The 18235-nt window shown below is 42.2% G+C and overlaps 1 protein-coding gene across 1 annotated transcript; it reads right to left on the reverse strand.

Moving 5' to 3' along the window:
- Positions 1 to 831: 831 nt before the first annotated feature.
- On the reverse strand, positions 832 to 17332 carry Eri1 (exoribonuclease 1). The gene is made up of 7 exons (XM_075986526.1): positions 17103 to 17332; positions 14110 to 14288; positions 10353 to 10563; positions 8525 to 8608; positions 7085 to 7194; positions 5677 to 5791; positions 832 to 3297 (listed from the first exon to the last, which is right to left on the reverse strand). The coding sequence occupies exons 1-7, from the start codon at positions 17199 to 17201 to the stop codon at positions 3055 to 3057; spliced, it is 1041 nt and encodes a 346-aa protein (XP_075842641.1). The 5' UTR covers positions 17202 to 17332; the 3' UTR covers positions 832 to 3054.
- Positions 17333 to 18235: the final 903 nt, after the last annotated feature.

Here is an 18235-nt window from a genome sequence, read left to right on the forward strand (position 1 = left end):
CTCTCCACACCATGCTGACATGGCAAGGTCCTCCCCAAATGTACCATCTAGGCACTGGCCCTCCCAGCCTCCAAAACACCCTCTGATGCTGCTTCTTCTGATCACTCACGATCCCTCCTTCCCTAGAAATCTTACTGCCCACCTTCCCTCCACCTTAGTCTGCATGCTAATATTTTGTAGGGTAACATTCAGGAAGATGGACTAGTGATGCTTCACCTCTCAAGAAACTAATAAATGATAACTCAACGACAGAATCTAAGTATCATGTTAGCGACTCCCACAGTCTTTCATGCTAACCTAGCTGAGGAAATCTATCCCTACTGAAGGACAAGCAGGTCTCTAAAGGGAAAAAAAATCAAAGAAAGGAAGGGAGGGAGGGAGAAAGGGAGGGAATCAGAAAAACCTTTCTTTGGGGCTGGAGATGGCTCCACGGTTGAGTGATGGCTGCTCTTGTAGAAGCATGGACTCAGGTTCCCAGCACCCACATTAGGTGGCTCACAACCACCTGTAACTCCAGTTCCAAGGTGGCATCTGATACCTTCAGAGCTCCACAGGAATCTAAGGGCACATGGTGCACCTAAACTCACACAGGCAAACACACACATAAAAACAAACTACTTCTTCATTCTTCTGTTTGGGTCAGTCAAAGAAGGGAAAAGTGGAAAGAAAATATTTTCAGAGTCCATGTCAGTATTTAATACAAACATGAGAGATAAAATATAGCTGAGTGTATTTATCAGTTGGTGTGGATTTGGAAACAACATAGGTAAAAAACATCTCAATGTGTCCAAGCAAGTAAAAGGAACACAAGGGAATTAACATGGCTACTGATGACAAAGGAGAGAGCAGAGGCTTTAAGAAACTATATTACTCTCAGTGTAACAGGTTACAGCAGTAACAAGAATAGAACAGTACAAATATCTTTATACACAGCAGCAGCACTCTTGAGCATTTTCCTCCCAAGAACTACCTGATTCTACATGTTAAAGACAAGCCATCAGAGCAGAAACCAAACCAAATCAGAAGGGTCGGTGGAAACTCAAAACATGATGAGGAAAGATGGCAAAATACTTAGTAGGACCAAGAATTATAAAAACTTTTACTATTAGAATTATTTAAGAAAAAAAAGTACTTGGTTACTTGTCAGGAAGAAATTTAATCAGCCTGATTTAAAAAACAAAAACCAGAAAACCCAGGAAGGCATTATTAATATTTCCTGCTATTCTCCAATCTTCCAACCGTAGTTTCAGCTATTTGGTAGCAACTATGTAATCAGGTGACAAACAATTCCTTTTCAAGGGCATGGACCTGCCCTGTGTCAACATGGCGTACCTGGGAAAATCACCTCAACAGTTAAGCCCAGCGTGCCTCGCGACAATGCGTTATTTCCCATTCCTCTCTGGCAGGACAGAAGCACGTTGGCTCAAAAAACCCATAGCCTGTAGTGAGTTCTCAAGCCACCAAGCATGCCTGCTGTCCTTGCTCTTACACACAGGGCTGGAGAACATGATGAAATCTACTTGCCTGGATTGACCACGGAAATAACGTGGCTCCACAGTCACTATTAAGGGTTTAAAACAAAACACAAGCCATAGTGAAATTAGTCCAGGAAGAGCTTGAGAGGGGTTTAATTCCAAAAGTCCATACGTTTGGCCTTTAGATAGTTTTCCATCATTATCTCCAATGCACATTCTGATTTTATAAATAGGAATTATTTTCCAATATATACTGGTCACTCACTAAGACAAGCCAGGTACTTTTACTAACTATGGCACACTTAACTGAACACAAATGTCAGTAAGTCAGTCTCAAAGTGGGGCAAATACACATTCACAATGGAGAGAAGCTAATGAACAAATCCCTAAAAGCTCCCATTGATTTGTAGGTTATAGCTCTTATAATTTTAACTTTTGTGACACTTTTTGGAGTCGGGTTCTCTTGGTGGGTCCAGGGTGGCCTCAGATTCATCTTCACCCTAACTCCCTAGTACTGGAATTACATGTGTATGTCACAGGCTGGTTCTTCTAACTCTTCACTAATCTTCTCGAAAACTAGATTTCTTACTAGAGCCTGTAGTCTACGACAGGGTTTCAGTTATGAGCTGAAAGTAGCCGCGTCTCAATACTTTATCACATTGTGCTTATTCTCATTTGTTGTGGAAGACTCAAGTCCACCAGTGTGCAAGCAGAGGGTCGGAGGGCACCCTTGAGTTGATTCTCTCAGTCCACCGTTGTGTCTTGAGACTCAAACTCGGGTTGTCAAGCTTGGTGGTAGACCTTTAAAGCAATACCTGTCCCGAATACACACAGTGTTCCAGAAAGAAATACCTGAATTTGCTGCCCAGAAAGCGCGAAGCTGAATGGACCAGAACGTGTGGTGCACAGGTCAACTGCTGCTGCTGGCTGAGCAATTCTTCATGTGCCGTGTGGTCAGGCCTACTGTGCTGTGTGTGCATCACCGCGTCTTCAGTCCCTAGACGATGCAACCATTTTTTTTATACTTTATTAAGTATAAGCTATCTAGAGATCATTTAGGTGTATGGGAGAATATGTGTAGCTTATATACACACATTATGCTACTTGAAGTAACAAATCCCTCAATGACACCAAGAGGATGACTGCAGCTGAACTTTACCTACAAACTTCAAAAACTAAAAGGACTATGTTGTACACAAAATCCAATGGGAACATAAACATTACTTTTCAATCCTTTCCACACTTCTAAAAACATATTTAATTTAATGGTATTAATGTAGAAATTCATTTCAAATTTCAACATCAAGGAATAAATCAATAAATCTGCATTTAAAGCCAAACAAACACATCTTGGATACCCCATAGTATAAAATTCAGCTCTAAGCAGGAATGGCTACTGTGTAACAAATACTGCTCATACCAAAAGTGCTGGTGACAAAGAATTCGGAGTGTTCCCCCACTGAGTGTTTGCATACATACCCATCTCTCTGTAACTGTAATAGGATTTTAAATGTTTAAAGGTGCTTGAGGCTGCACTAGCTGGGATACAATCGTAGCAACTGAGCCAACAAATATGCAGCTACTTTCTACTGTGTGGCATTTGTGGAGCTGGAGCGCCCTCTACTGGTAAGGAAGAGGAGACACTCATCAACTGTCCTCCGTGTATTTTTTCATTGATTCGAAGTTCACATCCATCCTGAAGCATCCGAATTGCTATTCTAGCAATATTCCTAGAGTCATCAAGACCACTGTGAGGCCGCCCATCATAATCCATTCCTAATTTTTCAAGCATTATTGTCAGTTTAGTTTGGCTTCTAGGAACCTGGAAAATAAAAAGTTTAGTAAGTATTTTAAGTACTCTGAACAGTTAAACTAAAAACTAAGAAACACAACAGTTGGTAGTACCCTATTCTACTTTTCCCAGAGAAAAGCAATTTCACTAAGGCACAGGACAAAAACTTCAAGACAGCAATTATGAATATACTCAACGACCTTAACAAGAATATGCCTGAATGAAGACCAGGGAAATAAACGATTGGATGAAATAATAAAAACAACTCAAGGCATGAAAGTAAAATCTAAAAGAGAAATATATGCATTAAAGTCAAACTGGCAGGTGTGGTGGAACACACCTTTAATCCCAGCACTTGGGAGAGAGAGGCAGGAAGGTCTATCTCCCTAAGTTTGAGGCTAGCCTGGTCTACATAGTGAGTTCCTGCACAGTCAGAGCTACGCAGTAAGATCCCGACTCTAAAAGACAAAAACCAAAAATAAAACTCGATTCAGTAAGTCAAAATAAAAAACTCAGAGGAAACTGAGGTGGAAGAGAGAATTTCGGGTCATAAAGACACTATAAAAGATTAATCAAAAAAAAAATAATAAATCTTAAAACAGAACAAAAACAAACAAAATGAAAACCACACAAGACACCTGGGATAAAAGACTATGAAAAGACCAATCCTAAAAATACTGATACAAAGGAAGAAGAAGAAACCTAGGTCAAAAGTCCAGAAAATATTTTTAACAAAATCATAAAAGAAAAATCCCCAAAGCTAAAGAAAGAGATTCCCATCAAGGCTGAAGGGACATACAGAACATCAAGTGCACAGGCCCAGAAAAGAAACTCCCCATGGGACTTAATAATCAAAACACTTGTACGCACAGAACAAAGGAAGGATATCAACAGCTGCAAGGGAAAAAGACCAAGTCCCACATAAAGGCGACCACTAGCATACCACCAGAGTTCTCAAGAGACTCTGATGCACACGCACTGAAACAACACAGGCACCAGCAGACCACCACTGACTAAACCATCAATCATAGTTGCAGAAGAAAGACAAACAGTTCGTGGACTCCACTACATAGGCATTTGGGCTGGCATAGCCTTGAGCAAGAGAGTTCGATATCCATTGTCCAGCTGTAACTTTGAGGTATTAGCCAGGGGAACAAATTAAAAACGGTGATGTTGAGAGGGTGTGGCCACGCTGTGGAACAGGGAGGCAAGCTAACTCTCAGTGGTCGGGGCGGAAGACAAGTGAGGCCGCTGGACCTCTAACACAGGTGTCAGCAAAACAAAGGCATCCCCAGGGAAGAGGAATACTATCACTGCTTCTCCTGCCTGGCCCAGCCTCCATCAGAGAAGCTCTGTGCACAGCAGATGGGAATTAACAGAAACCCACGACTGGACAATGTGCAGAGTGAGACCTTGGAGCACTCAGTCCTAAGCAGGTGTCTCCATCAAACCCCTCCTCTCAGGGTTCAGGGAGCTATGCAGACGAGGTAAAGGAGCCAGGGGTGAAGGATGACTCCAAGGAAACAGTGTCTTCCCTAAACAGGACTGATGTCTACATGAACTAAGGCAGCATGCACAGGGCTGAAGTGCACACAGGCTCCCACCCTAACCAAAGCTCCCCGTAACTGATACACAGTAGCAACAGAAGGATTAAGTTTTCTCCAACAGAGTCTCATTGAGTACTCTTGGTACTTTTTGTCTCAGTTTGGGGCATTTTTTGTCTTGTTGGTAGTTTGCCTGTACACTCTGGCTTGTATTTTTATGAGTTCTGTGTGTTTTAGAGAGAGAGAAGGAGCACGGAGTTGAGTGGGTAAAGAGGATTTGAGAGTTGAAAGGGGAAAGCTGTGACCAGAAATATTTATAAAAATGTTTTTAATTAAAAATGGAAATTCTAATAAAAATGATAGAATAGTGCTCATCTTTCTGCAGAGATGGGGTGCTACTTCAAAAACTATTGATGGATTTATATTTAGATTTATATACCTGGGCATATATGATGCCTAAACATGGGGGCATTCACTCAACTGTCTGAGAACCAAGAGAGACCCCTGTGCCCTGCAGCTGTGGTCACTCGCACGTTACACCCAGTGCTTAAATAAGGAAGCACGTCTCGACGATACTAGTTTATATGATCTTAAGTTACGTCCAAATTGACTAACTGTGGCTGAAGAAAGAAAAGCAAAGCATAGAAATCATAACAGCTATTTCATCCTTTACTTCAAAATCAGCATTTTATGAAGATAGGGGCCCATAAAACACTTCTATAATTTTATAAATACATGCACACAGAGAAAAATCAAAATTTTAAAAACTTAATTTTTTAATATGCATACAAAATCACTGCTGAATATATATGTAAAATTGAGCAAATATGGCCAGCATAACTAATTTAAAAAGTAAAATTTTTACCTTATAAAAGTTTCCGTATGACTTTCGAATATTGATCCACTTTTTAGCAAAAGGAGGGTATTTGAGCCTGCTGAGTTGGCACTGGATGTTCAGGAACTTACTCATATCCCAGGAACTTACAAAGAGAGAAAGGGAATAAAGTAAACGCTACACCAGTACTACAAAGAATACTTTAAGTTGTTCTTTCTGTGTTCTACTTACGTTGACCTTCTCATATTCACACAAAATACCAAGCTGAGAACTTATTAACCTTGATTCCCAGAAAAAATTTTAAGCTTAAAAAAAAAAATGCAGTTATTTTCTTCACCAAGGCTCCTCATCTTGATTGCTCATGGCTCTGATTCCTGTCAAATTGTCACCTTGCTGAGTTCTTTTGTGTAACTGCTAGACCTGCATATTACACCAAACTTATCATTTTAGTTAAGTTCTTTAAGAGTATGTCCTGACACAAAACATGTAAGCAACTAACTTGAAGACAAATTTTAGGGGTGAACATACAACCTGGCCTGCTGTTCCTCTACTGTGCTTACTGCGGGGTGTATTGCACACTACTTAATCCTAGCACTGTAGTGGCTGCAGCACACAGACCAGCCTGTGCTCCACAGTGGAGCCTTGTCTCAGAATCAAACCAGCCAACTGAGTGTGCAATGTGCAAATCAGTGACCTCAAAGTTACTCTTAGGCAGAGTCAAGAACAGCTGCAAATTTTACAACTCCTCAACTCACTGCTATAAAATCAAAAACAACTACATACCCCAGGGCATTACTTCCTCTGTGTATTTTTAACAGCCATCATCAGCCCTCACCAGACAATTGCCTGAGCTGCCTAATTGTTTTGGGGGGGCATCAATTACTGTTTTTGCTACTGTTCTAATTAAAAAGCAAAACAAACAAACAAAGAAACAAACTATCGATTTTGAATGATCTGTCCCAGAATTTAAGGTCATATGTGTTGAGCTCGAAGTCTTCTATGTCACCAACAACTTAACATGGGAGCACACACCACCATGGCAGACACTAGACCAGCAGATCTTTAGGGCTTTTTTCTTCACCTTTGATGACATTGTGGTACAGTGACCTCGGCACAATGTCTGTGCCCCTCTCAACCCTTCAGACCTTCCTATTAGTTCTTCATTTTCCCTTTTCCTTTTCTTATTTGGATAAGAGGCACAAGTAGGATTTTGAGATATAATCTCAAAATACAGCTGAGGATTGCCTCCAATTCACTACGTAGGCTGACCTTGAATTCCTAATTCTCCTGCCTCCCACTCTCAAGTGGGGAACGACCCTTTCTTGTGCAGTGACTCCTGGGGACTTAACTAAATAACATTGCATTGACAGTCTAGACACTCAAAGAGTAAGAGCCCCTTCACTGGTAAACAGGGATGAAACTGCATTTTCCTACTTACCCATCTGTTAATATGCAGTATTTGTACTTAGTTCCTAACTCCTTTGACTTCATCCACTCAATTACTTTTTTCAGGACCTGAGGGAAAGCATCGGCTCTGTCTACCTGATCCTGAAGACAGAAGGAGAACAAGGTTAGGAGAGCTATTGCTTGTGGCCCTGCAACACACCCAGGCATAAACCAGAGAACAAACAGTTCCTGAACTGTTAAACTCTGATTTCAATGACTTAGACCTACTGACTACCTAAATGTTAATCTGAGAAAATTAACTCATTTTATGGCCAAGAATTAAAGACTGCTCTCAAGTGAGTATACAACTCTCCCAAAATTAAGAATTAAGATCGTCCTGGTTTTGTTAATGACACAGGTGACCTAGAGTCACTGGGAAGAGTAAAGCTCAACAGAAGGATTGCTGGACCAGACTGGCCTGTGGGCACTGACCTATGTGTAGAGAGTGTGAAACTAATGAAGGATCCAAATAAATTTTAAAAGGCCTATATATTAAAACATAAACAAAAACCAGAGATAGACCACCAAAGGTATATAGTCAAGATTGTAAACAGACATGTTCCAAATCCTATCTAAATATAGCAGTGACACTTACCTTACTAAAGCTCCATTTTACAACTGAATTCTTTTCTTTGTTTTTCAAGACAGGGTTTGTCTGTGCAATAGCCGTAGTTGTCCTAGAACTAGCTCTATGGACAAGGCTGCCTCACACTCACAGAGATTAAAGGTGAGCACCACCACCGCCCAGTTCACAACTAACATCCTGACTGCACCATTACAACTCCTGGGGGCTGGGGAGGAGGGAGTAACAAAAATGCTATCATGTGTAGTTTGGCTTTGACTTTTGTTTCTGAAGAGAGGCTGTCAGTGCTGCCCAAGCTGGTCTCAAATGTCTGAGCTAAGAGGGCATCTAGCCTCCAAACTGAGCCCCTTACTCCCTTAGCAAGTGAAACTATAGCACACACCACTGCACCAGTCCTAAGACCTTCTGTTTGTTTAAAAAAAATTATCATTATTATTTGTTACTACAGATAATTATTAATTTATTATTTTAAAAAGCCCTTTAATTGTCTGTGATGGGTACTTGGCCTTTGTGTGCATCGTGTGCATGTCCAGTGCCCATGGAGGCCGGAAGAGGGCACTGGAACCTGGATCTGGAGTTGTGGGTGCTGGGGATTGAATCCATGTCCTCTGAAAGAACAGCCAATGCTCCTAACTGCTGAACCATCTCTTAAGCCATCTCCTACTTTTTGTTTTAATCACAGTATGAAAGAAAGACTTTTACCAAACAGGGAAAACAACACATTAAATTGCTCATAATGATATTTTTATACTATTCACAAAACAAATCAAATTTAAAATTTTCTTTTCAAATTCAAAATAAACAAGCACCCACCACCAAAACTAACAGAAATTAAGACAGAATTATCACCTGAGTAATTCCAGTGAGACTGATGCAGAAATCTGAAAGCTGTGAGTTAACTTCTGGCCTCACATACTGCTGAAACGTGTCTTCCTGCAGGGAGGGACACAAGGGAAAGCGCTTTATGTGACTACAGTACAGACACACATGCAAAAAGATCCAACCACAGCAGAAATACATGGCAGATCATTTTAGAGTTCCCAAGGGGACTTCCCCAACAAAAAGTCCTCTGATATTTAAATGTAAAGACAGTTTATTTTGTCTAAAAGCAAACCTTCAAAGCTGAGGTAAATATTTTCTTGGTGTGAAAGCGTTGGTCATTTTGTTTACAGCATGTTTAGAACATTAAGCCTACTGAAGTTGGTGCATTACGATAATGGGTTTTAAAACATAGGAAATCAGCCTGAGATTGAAACAAAATACATGGGTTTAATAATAAATAAATTCATAAAAACAGGAGATAATCATCCGTAAGAGGCTAAATCATACATGGCATATGCTTTTTATTTAAAGTTAAAACAGGAGTCGTGGCAAGGTTTTTAAAGGGTCCTTGAGCCACTGTGTTGAAATTAGCTGGTCACAAGGACAGAACACAGACCTACTGATGAAGAACTGCCCAGAAGCCTGGAGTAGGTAGGCAAGAGAACCAAGAGATCCTTTCTAAACAAAATGGGCAGAGGGAACCATTTCCCCAAAGTTATCCTGATTGTCACACATGGGCTGTGGTACACACACACACACACACACACACACACACACACACACACACACACAAACACGCCCACATAAGTTTTTTAAAGAGAGTATACAGTTTAAGCTTGATTGAATAAGAGATGATGGGAAGAAAGCAAATGAAGACAGAAGGGTATGGAACTTACTGAAGTGTTTTCCATAAACGAAGAAGAGGGTAGTAGCAGCAGAGTGGAGTAAGAGGAGGATTTCCCCGCGGTGGGACACATGAGAACACGCCAGAAGGCAATGCACCCGACTGTCTAGTGCTTACAGTGCCCCAAGCTCAGAGAACGTCTGAGTTAGCCAGGACACCTGCCTGCACAGCTACCATTTTCCCTTTTGACTGTTTTGGAGCAGACAATTTTAGAAATAGGCCGGATCGTGCAGGTGAAACAAATAGAAAAGACCTGCTTCAAGAAGGTATGAGGAGAGAACTCCCCAAAGGGGGATGGAGATGAAGAGCATAACACATTACCATGTACAAGGTCTTTCTGGACTTAGTGACTAGACAGAGGCCTATGGCATCTCCTTGATCACATTTTAAAGGTAAGAAGTATGTTTAGGAGTACATTCTATGACACCCTGAACTAACAATGCAGTGCCAGCAATCACCTAGGGTATGCAAAGTCTGGTTTGGGAATTTAGGTCCAGCTACTACCGCCCCCGCAATGCCACCAGCAATATTTCTACAAACTATCCTCCACCCTCACTGAACATCAAAACCGCCTACGGTGCTCTAAAAAGTAAGCTGATGCCAGGGCTGTCCACAGAACTAGACTCTTATCTCTGGGGCCAGGGGCAGGTACCAGGGTATTTTTCCATTGTCTTTGTCACTTCCCTAGAGATTGCCATCTACTCAGCTGTTCTGAGCACCAGAAAAGCACCACAATTTCAGTTCACGGAGAAGAAAAGCAAGTCCTGGATTCGCTTCATTATGGTTTCTCTATTAAATAACCATGCTCATAGGGAGCACACAGCAATGTACAAAAATATCCTTTTCAAATTCTATTTCCAGCTAAAATGGCAGACAGGCGCTTCCAGTTTCCTACTGAATACCAGAACAGTTGCTACTAAAAATAAGATAAAAACACAACAATTCACTTACTATTTCTAAGGTGTGCGTATTCAACAGAACAACAGGAAACTCGATGATTTCATGTATGAACTCAGCTGGGTTTCCCTCTTCACAAGTAGCTTCAAAGTCAATAATACAAATGTAGTCATAGTAACTGTCCACGTAACTGCTTTCTTTCAGCATCAACTTCTGCTTCTTGTAATAGTTTTTCAATCTTTTCTTTAGGACATCCTTGACCCCTCTAAAAAAAAACAGAAGATTAGTTCAACGTTACAGTCGAGAATCCTCAGTCCTAACTGCAAGCACTAGGTTGAACAGTCCAAATCACAGCATAACTAACAAGCAGTAGCTAAGACAAATGGAGAGAAGGAAAAACTCAAAGCTAAGTTAGCAAAGAGCTAATGAAAACAAAATGCTTAATGCGACAAATTTTCCTTCACAAGAGAAGTTTTGTCTTTATTATATCTAGTATTTTAAGCCATAACTGTGCACATGCGTTATGTGCACACACACACAACACTGCCTTATATGTTAAGACATACATGATATAAAAACTGAAGATAACTGGACAAACTGTAGTGTTGAGTGAGAAAATGTAGACACATTGAACATATTGTACTCCTTCCGGTATTCATGGGTTAGACAACTAAACAAACAAAAAATTCTTTTTTTTTAATATTTATTTATTATGTATACAATATTCTGTCTGTGTGTATGTCTGCAGGCCAGAAGAGGGCATCAGACGTCATTACAGATGGTTGTGAGCCACCATGTGGTTGCCGGGAATTGAACTCAGGACCTTTGGAAGAGCAGGCAATGCTCTTAACCACTGAGCCATCTCTCCAGCCCCAAACAAAAAATTCTTAAGGGTATGAAAGTATTACGGCCCTAAAGTTGAATGTCTTATAGCTACTTGAAAAGTAATTCAGGATACACCACCCTAGGGCCCACTTTGAGTGAACACTAACATACTCACAGGTCGACTAGAAGTAGGTTATTTTTTTGTCACATTGCCAATCAGAGACTTAAAAGTCACGTTTTAAGCCATTTGCTTTCCTTTCTTACCCACTGAAGCACTGAACAAGAACCCTACCTATGAAAGCTGATAATCAACCAGCTGCTTGTTTTGAGACCGTTTTAGTGTTTATTCTTTTAAGAGGCAGGGTCTCATTATATAGTCCTTGCTGTCCTGGAACTCATTATGCATAGTGCTATATTATTTATGTTTTAATAAATAAAGCTGCCTGAAGATCAGAGGGCAAAGCAGTCATACTAGTCAGCCATACAAGCCAGGCAATCGTAGTGGGCGCCTTTCATCCCAGCTTTTCAGAGGCAGAGGGATCTCTGTGAGTTCAAGGCCACCCTGGGCAACACAAGATTGAACTTGTCTAAAAGAGAAACAGAGCTCATACAAAGGTGATCCCAGCACTTGTGATCACATGCCTTTAATCTCACACTCCTTTAGTCCCAGCACTACAGGGGTGGAGGTGGAGACAGGAGCGATATGGCTGAGCAAAGAGAAGAATATAAAGGAGAAGAGACAGGCACTCAGTGGAGTGTGTAGTCTTCAGGATTCTTAGAGACAGGATCTCAGCCATTTCAGTCTAAAGATTTGGTAGAGATAAAAGGTTTCTCTAATGGTTGGCTGTTTTACTTTTCTGATCTTCATGTTGAACCCAAATATCTGCCTCAAGGTGTTTATTATTCATGTTTACTATTATGTAGAGCAGGCTGACCTTGAACTTGGAGATACACCTGCCTCTGCCTCCCAGTTATTGGAAGTAAAGGCATACACATGACCAGCATTTTAGTGTTTTCTTTACACATTATCAAAACATAGAAAAGTCCCTCGACCCTTTTCATATTAAGACATCAAGTGACCAGCGAGATGTGACTACTTTTATTTCTTTCCTCTCCATTTATCTATCTATCTATCTATCTATCTATCTATCTATCTATCTATCTATCTATCTATCTACCTATCTATCGTTTCTCTAAAGAAATGGCACTGCAAACCTGATGCAGCACAAACACTGAACTAGCTGCCCTGGGTAAAAACTTCTCCCTAACATCCGCCTGGCTCCTCCTTATCCAAATGTTATGTTTACCAGGTAGACTTCTGAACACTACCTGAACCAGGTTGTCCTCAATCCTATCCACAATGGCTTCTCTTAGTTTCTGGGACTATGGTAGAGGCTGCCTGTGATCACAGCCTGCAGCATACTGCTTCACCTGACTTAAGAACTGAGCACTAATTCAATTTTCCCGGCAGGTCATCTTCAGTGGCTTCCCTGCATCACAAGGAATAAGGGACTTCAGCATAGGGCTCCTTCACTTTGCTCGAGGGACCATTTCAGTATCACTGTCCAACATTCCTTCTCCCCACAGCATGCTGCTACACTGTAAGCTGTGGATAAAGAGCACTGTGTGCTGTAGCCTTGATATACAGCGTGCTTTTGAATTCTTAAGTCTGGTTGTACGATTAAGACAAGAATATATGACTGAAAAATAGAAATTATAAGTTTTCTGGTTTTTTCTTGTTTTTAATTTCTTTTTGCCTGAAACATGCTCTTCCCTTTCCTACTTGGCATAATTTAAATATCCCACTTCTGAACTCCTGAACCCTCAGCTGCACTGCGACACTCAGATTTCTAACACTGCCCTGACTGCTCTAACTGTGCCATTTGTGTGTTTTCTCAAGACTGAGATTTTCTGGGTGGGGGAATGTGTCAGTGTCTGGTGCAGTGCTTACAGTTCCACACAGGTGTTGAGTAAATGCATCTAGATCTCTAGCTCCATGAACTGATCTTCACACCTGGGAAGAACAAGTTTTCTCAGACATCTTCTGTAGGCCACAGGCTGTACTTTAATAACAGAAAGAGCAAAGAGAAAACAAAATCAAGACTTTCCTTACAAACTGTGGCAGACAGTCTGGAAGGGGACAAGTCCTATCTGAAAGTTAGGGGAGGCAGTCCACTTTGAGAGATAAGAAGTCTACTGCCCAGAATAATGTTCTCAACTATTACACACAGTCAAGTTTTTTTTTTCTTGATATCAAACACTGTGTCTATTTCTGGATGTTAAAAGTCAGAATGCTACATACCTCAAACTTTAAAAAAACAAAACAGAAAGTGGTAAGGGGTAGAAAATAGTTCTGTAAACATGTGTCTAATTCTCAGAAGACAGAGGGTTCACTAAGCTACATTTTCCCATTCGGTACGGCTAAATGTGATGGACACAACAGTTCCTTCAGAAGCAAAACAAAGTGACTGATTTGTATGGACGTGAAGGATTTCCACCTGATTTCAGACAAACCTGTTATAAAAATATATGCAACTAAATAAAAATATCCTCTATCATGTCAAGTAAATGACCAACTATTAAGCAAAATTTTCAAGACCAATATGGCGAACAAGCCAGGAGGCAGAGGCAGGAGGACTGTGTGCTCAAGGCCAGCTCAGACTATATAAGACCTCTTAAAAGTAAAACTTAAGCAACATACTTGCTACAACAGCCATGACTATACATGTATACACTGATGGTACGTTTCAACACAGTCACAAACTTTGATTTGGAGATCTCCTTTGCTATCTAAAGCAGAACAAAACAAAGTTGCATGCCAAGACTCAAGCTAAAGAATATAAATTACAGTTGTAATTTGAATTATCTCATAATAGGATTTTCATTTTTAGTCTTGTCAAGGTTTTCTAAAGTGAGCAGGTACTACTTCTGTAACTGTGAAGTGATTCGAGTTTTTAAGAAGCAGGTTAATGTTAGTTTTCATTACCTTGTTTCAAGTTTAAATTCTGAGAGCTTGGCTCTGAGTTCCTCCTTACTCATTCTATTAATACAGCCGTTTGCCATTGCAATCTCTTTGTAAACTGGGTCACTGAAGTCACTTCCATTGGAGGTGATGATCTTAGATCCATCTGTGTCTTTGCCATCCAGTCTACATCGCTGCTTTTTCTACGAGAGATAATTTACAATTAGTGCAAATATATTTTATTTTTAAAGATGCAAATTCCTAAGGGTTCTCCAAGTTATATGTTCAATGAAAGGCTCCCCTTGGCGCCAGTGGAGAAAAGCAGGAAGATGAAAGATGTGTTTCCAATGTAATTGGCCCTGCTCTGCTCTGAGTCATGAGATTCCTCAGATGCAATGAAGCTAAGTAAAAAGAGGACAGAATTAGAGTCAGAGCACGACAGTCTGGGCCCCAGCTGGCCATTTACAACAGCAGGGCCTTGGGCCACAGACAAGCAGTTCCCTCACCTATACAAACAGACCTGTCCTAGATGGTATTTGCTAATGGCAAACAGTATTTAGGTAGCATTTACTCTAAGTATGAAATTGTGTATATAGCAATCTACTAATGAACAGTAATTTTACTTTACAGTCATCAGACTGTAAACAAGTCTTTTCACAAACAATATCCTGAAAATAAGCCAAGTTTAAGTGACCTTTTACATCACTGTGTGTATGTATCAGCGACTTCCTCAGAACTTTTCAGTCTGGCTTTATTTCACAAAGCTAACAGAACCCACCGAGAAGGAAAGGAAACAGATTTCCGGTTCACTACTGAAATGCCACAGGACTAAAGCAAACACATGCATTCTGCTTCAAAGCTCATAAATTGTCCCACAGTCATCAGTCATTCAGATCTACAGTGTTGCTTTTCTGTCGTATGACTCCATTCTATTTTCCCCGTGGATAGATCTAAACCACAAATACACTAACTTCTAAAGTTAATTATGTTCTACATGCAATGCTACAAACATAAACTATGTTCTCAGCAGCTTCAGAAACAACTTATTTGCTAATAGCATATTAATATGTATTTACTTGGCCATAATGCAGTCCCTAACTTAAACTGATCTTGACAGATCAAGGTTACCCCCCACTCTCAGCAATCAACTCAACCCTGCAAATGCCCAGGTTGTACTGCTAGGGGTCGTGCAGAGTACTCACTCCTTTCACATTATGGGAAATGGATATGAACTTGTACATTTATTTGCTATACTGTAGAGAAGTACTTTAAAGTGTGGAACTTAAGGCTGGGCTACACTTTCCAGAATAAAAATATGACTCTCCTTAAAAGTTGCTGGATTTTTCTATAGAGAAAGGTTCTATCTTGACCTTTGAATGCTCTTTCAAGTAAATACAACTTACTGTTTCTGAGGTGAGACTCTTATAGAGTAACTACAAAGTAACTACTTTTAAGTAACTCCTGTTTCCACACTTTTGTTGATAAAACTACCAAAACTATGCACTACCTACTTACAAAAGAAAAGCTTTTGCAGGTTGAAACAAAAATGCCCAAACATTAAAATGTTTCTTCTTCTACTGGTTTACAATGATCACTGAAGCTAAAGTCAATGGAAATTTACTAGATAAATCTCAAAAACAACCAACAATTTTGTGAGGCTGAAGTCAAGGGGGAATATATATATTCATCTATTAAAAGCACGTAACAGTTAAGGTTTTAACAGGCAAAATAGTCGCTAATATAAATCTAAACACAGGTCCAGAACACAAAGCATTCCATTTCAAAGTTTCGGGACTTTGAAGACAGTGAAGTATCCTCAGTTTCACTTAGGAAAAGCTCTGCAAATTAGCTTTAAAAGTGACTTAGGTGATGTTATTGACAACACGGATTAGAACAAAGGGGGCATCATTCCAGAGCGGGCAAATGCAAGCCTCTGTCAGCCTTCCAAAGTACCCAGTTAACAAGCGCAGTAAGATAACGCTGTAAAGATCCGGAGGAAGAGTGGTCAGGCCAAGGGGAACACAAGATTCTTAAGGGAGAAAACCCCCTACTAAAGAAGAACACAGGGAAGTCAGAGTGGACAGCAAAGCAAAGATGTTCACTATGCAATGGGCAAAGGCAGCCAGGGCAAACGGAAGGCACGGAACGATGGGAGTAAATTAGATACATTCAGACTGTTAAAAGATCACTCAAGAGCAATTTCTGTTCTTGCAAGCGGACGGGAGTTCGGTCCCCAGGATCCATGTCTAACCTCTAACTCTGGTCTTTGAAGGCACCTGCACACTCGTGGCATCCACTACACACATACACACATATGGATTAAAAAAATAACATTTTAAAAGAGCATTCTGGCTACTACACGAAGGTGTAAATGGAAAGAACAAAGACACTAGGAAGCATCTCCCGAACACCCACGTTTTGACGTTTTGGGTTTGACCCTACACTTCCACGGCTGGGCAGATCATCTCCCCAGCCCCGCGAAGACCCTGGATTTCCAGTGCTCAACTCCTGCGACGAAAAGGCACGGACTTTTTAGCGTCTCCTTCCCAAGCCGCAGAGCTTGCCAACATTAACCCATCAAGATGAGTAACTAAGTCTGGGAAGGCGTCTTACAGTCTCGCCGCCGGTGGGAGGATGGACAGGCGGGGTACCAAACTACTTCGGAAGCGGGTTGTGGCTGGATTCTCGAGATAGTAGGGGACAGGGGAAGCTGGGGAATGGGGAGTCCCTTCGGGAGCGGGTAGAGACGGCAGTGCGAGGGTCTGGGGCAGGCACAGGCTGAGGGGAGCACCCTAGGCAGCTAGGAACCCCACCCGGGGGTGGGCGAGCGCCGGCGCCAGCTCAGCCAATCAGCGCCGCGGGTCTGGTGGAAGGGCAGTGCGCCCGCGCAGGCCGAATGTTTACGCTGAATTCTCACCCTGAACTTCCCGCCCGACCTCCTCCCTCAAGCCGAGGCGGGTTCGCCCGGATGGCGACGGAGCAGGAGAAGAGAGACAGCCCCGCGCGAGCACCCTCACCTCCACGCTCAGCGGCCGCGGCTCCTCACACTCGGCCCGCGGCGTCTTCTGCTGAGCCGCGTCGCCGCCGCCACGCGGCCGGCCCCGCTCGTCCTCCATGCCGCCTCTCACGCCGGGAGATGGCCGCCGACGCTCGCTCCCACGCCGCCGAGCCCCGCGAAGCCGCCTTTCTCCCTTGGAAGAAAACTACCGCGCTCGGGTTCCCGCGGCGGCTGCCACACAAACTCCGCCGGACGCCTCCTACTTCCGGGAGCGAGCGGCGTCGTCACGCCGCGCAGGCGAAGTGGGCGGGAGCATGCGCGCGTGCGCGCCAGGACGGCGGCGGGAAAGAGCCCCGCTGAGGAGCGCCAGGGGGAAGTGGGCGTGGTCAAGACGCGCTTTCCAGGGTGTGCCCATTGCCTAGGCGACGGGTGGACGCTACCCTAATTAGTGTTTGTGGCGGGTGGGTTCTGAGATTTTTTTCCCCCCCAGTAACTCAAATAATCCGTTTATTTTCTTCCTGTAGCCGAAGTTGCTTTGAAACCGGGCAGCATGAGCTGGGCAGCGGGGGTGCACGTCTTTAATTCCAACACTCAGGAAGCAGAGGCAGGCAGATCTCTGTGAGTTCGAGGCCAGCCTGGTCTACAGAACGAGTGTCAGGAAAGGCAGGGCTATGCACAGAAACTCTGTCTCAAAAAACAAAGAGAGAAAAGAAAAAACAAAAAATGGCCATTATGGTCTTTGCCCTTCTGGCAGGTGGATTCCTCATGTCTAGACACCGCAGGTTTTTTTCTTGGCTAGTTACACGCTTAAATCTACAGGATTTCCCCCTTTCCATTACTGCTTGGTATTCTCTGACTTTCCTCAATCATTTCATTTAGAGAATTTTTTATTCATTCCACACACATCCCCATTGTATTTATGAGTGTTTTACCTGAGTGTATGCCTGCACCTCGTGTTGCAGTACTCCAAGAGGACAAGAGAGGGCGTTGGATCCTCTGGGATTGTAGTTAGAACTGTCTGGGAGCTGCCACATGGGTGCTGGTGTTAGAAGTAAGTAGCAAAGGAAGAGACCACCATTCCAATCTAAGTGTCTGGGCCAGGCAAACTGTACGCTTGATCAAGTGGGTGTGCTCAGAAGAGTGGACACACAA

The sequence above is a fragment of the Microtus pennsylvanicus genome, chromosome 9 (assembly GCF_037038515.1).
Source record: "Microtus pennsylvanicus isolate mMicPen1 chromosome 9, mMicPen1.hap1, whole genome shotgun sequence".
Lineage (NCBI taxonomy): Eukaryota > Metazoa > Chordata > Mammalia > Rodentia > Cricetidae > Microtus > Microtus pennsylvanicus.

What these genes read in the sequence shown, in the direction of transcription:
- Eri1 (XM_075986526.1), bottom strand. Translation starts at nt 17,201, where the DNA reads ATGGAGGACGAGCGGGGCCGGCCGCGTGGCGGCGGCGACGCGGCTCAG. An exon ending in ATACGCACACCTTAGAAATA is followed by an intron (nt 8,609 to 10,352) that starts GTAAGTGAATTG and finishes CCCTCCCTGCAG; the next exon opens with GAAGACACGTTTCAGCAGTA. An exon ending in GTCTCACTGGAATTACTCAG is followed by an intron (nt 7,195 to 8,524) that starts GTGATAATTCTG and finishes TTCTGTCTTCAG; the next exon opens with GATCAGGTAGACAGAGCCGA.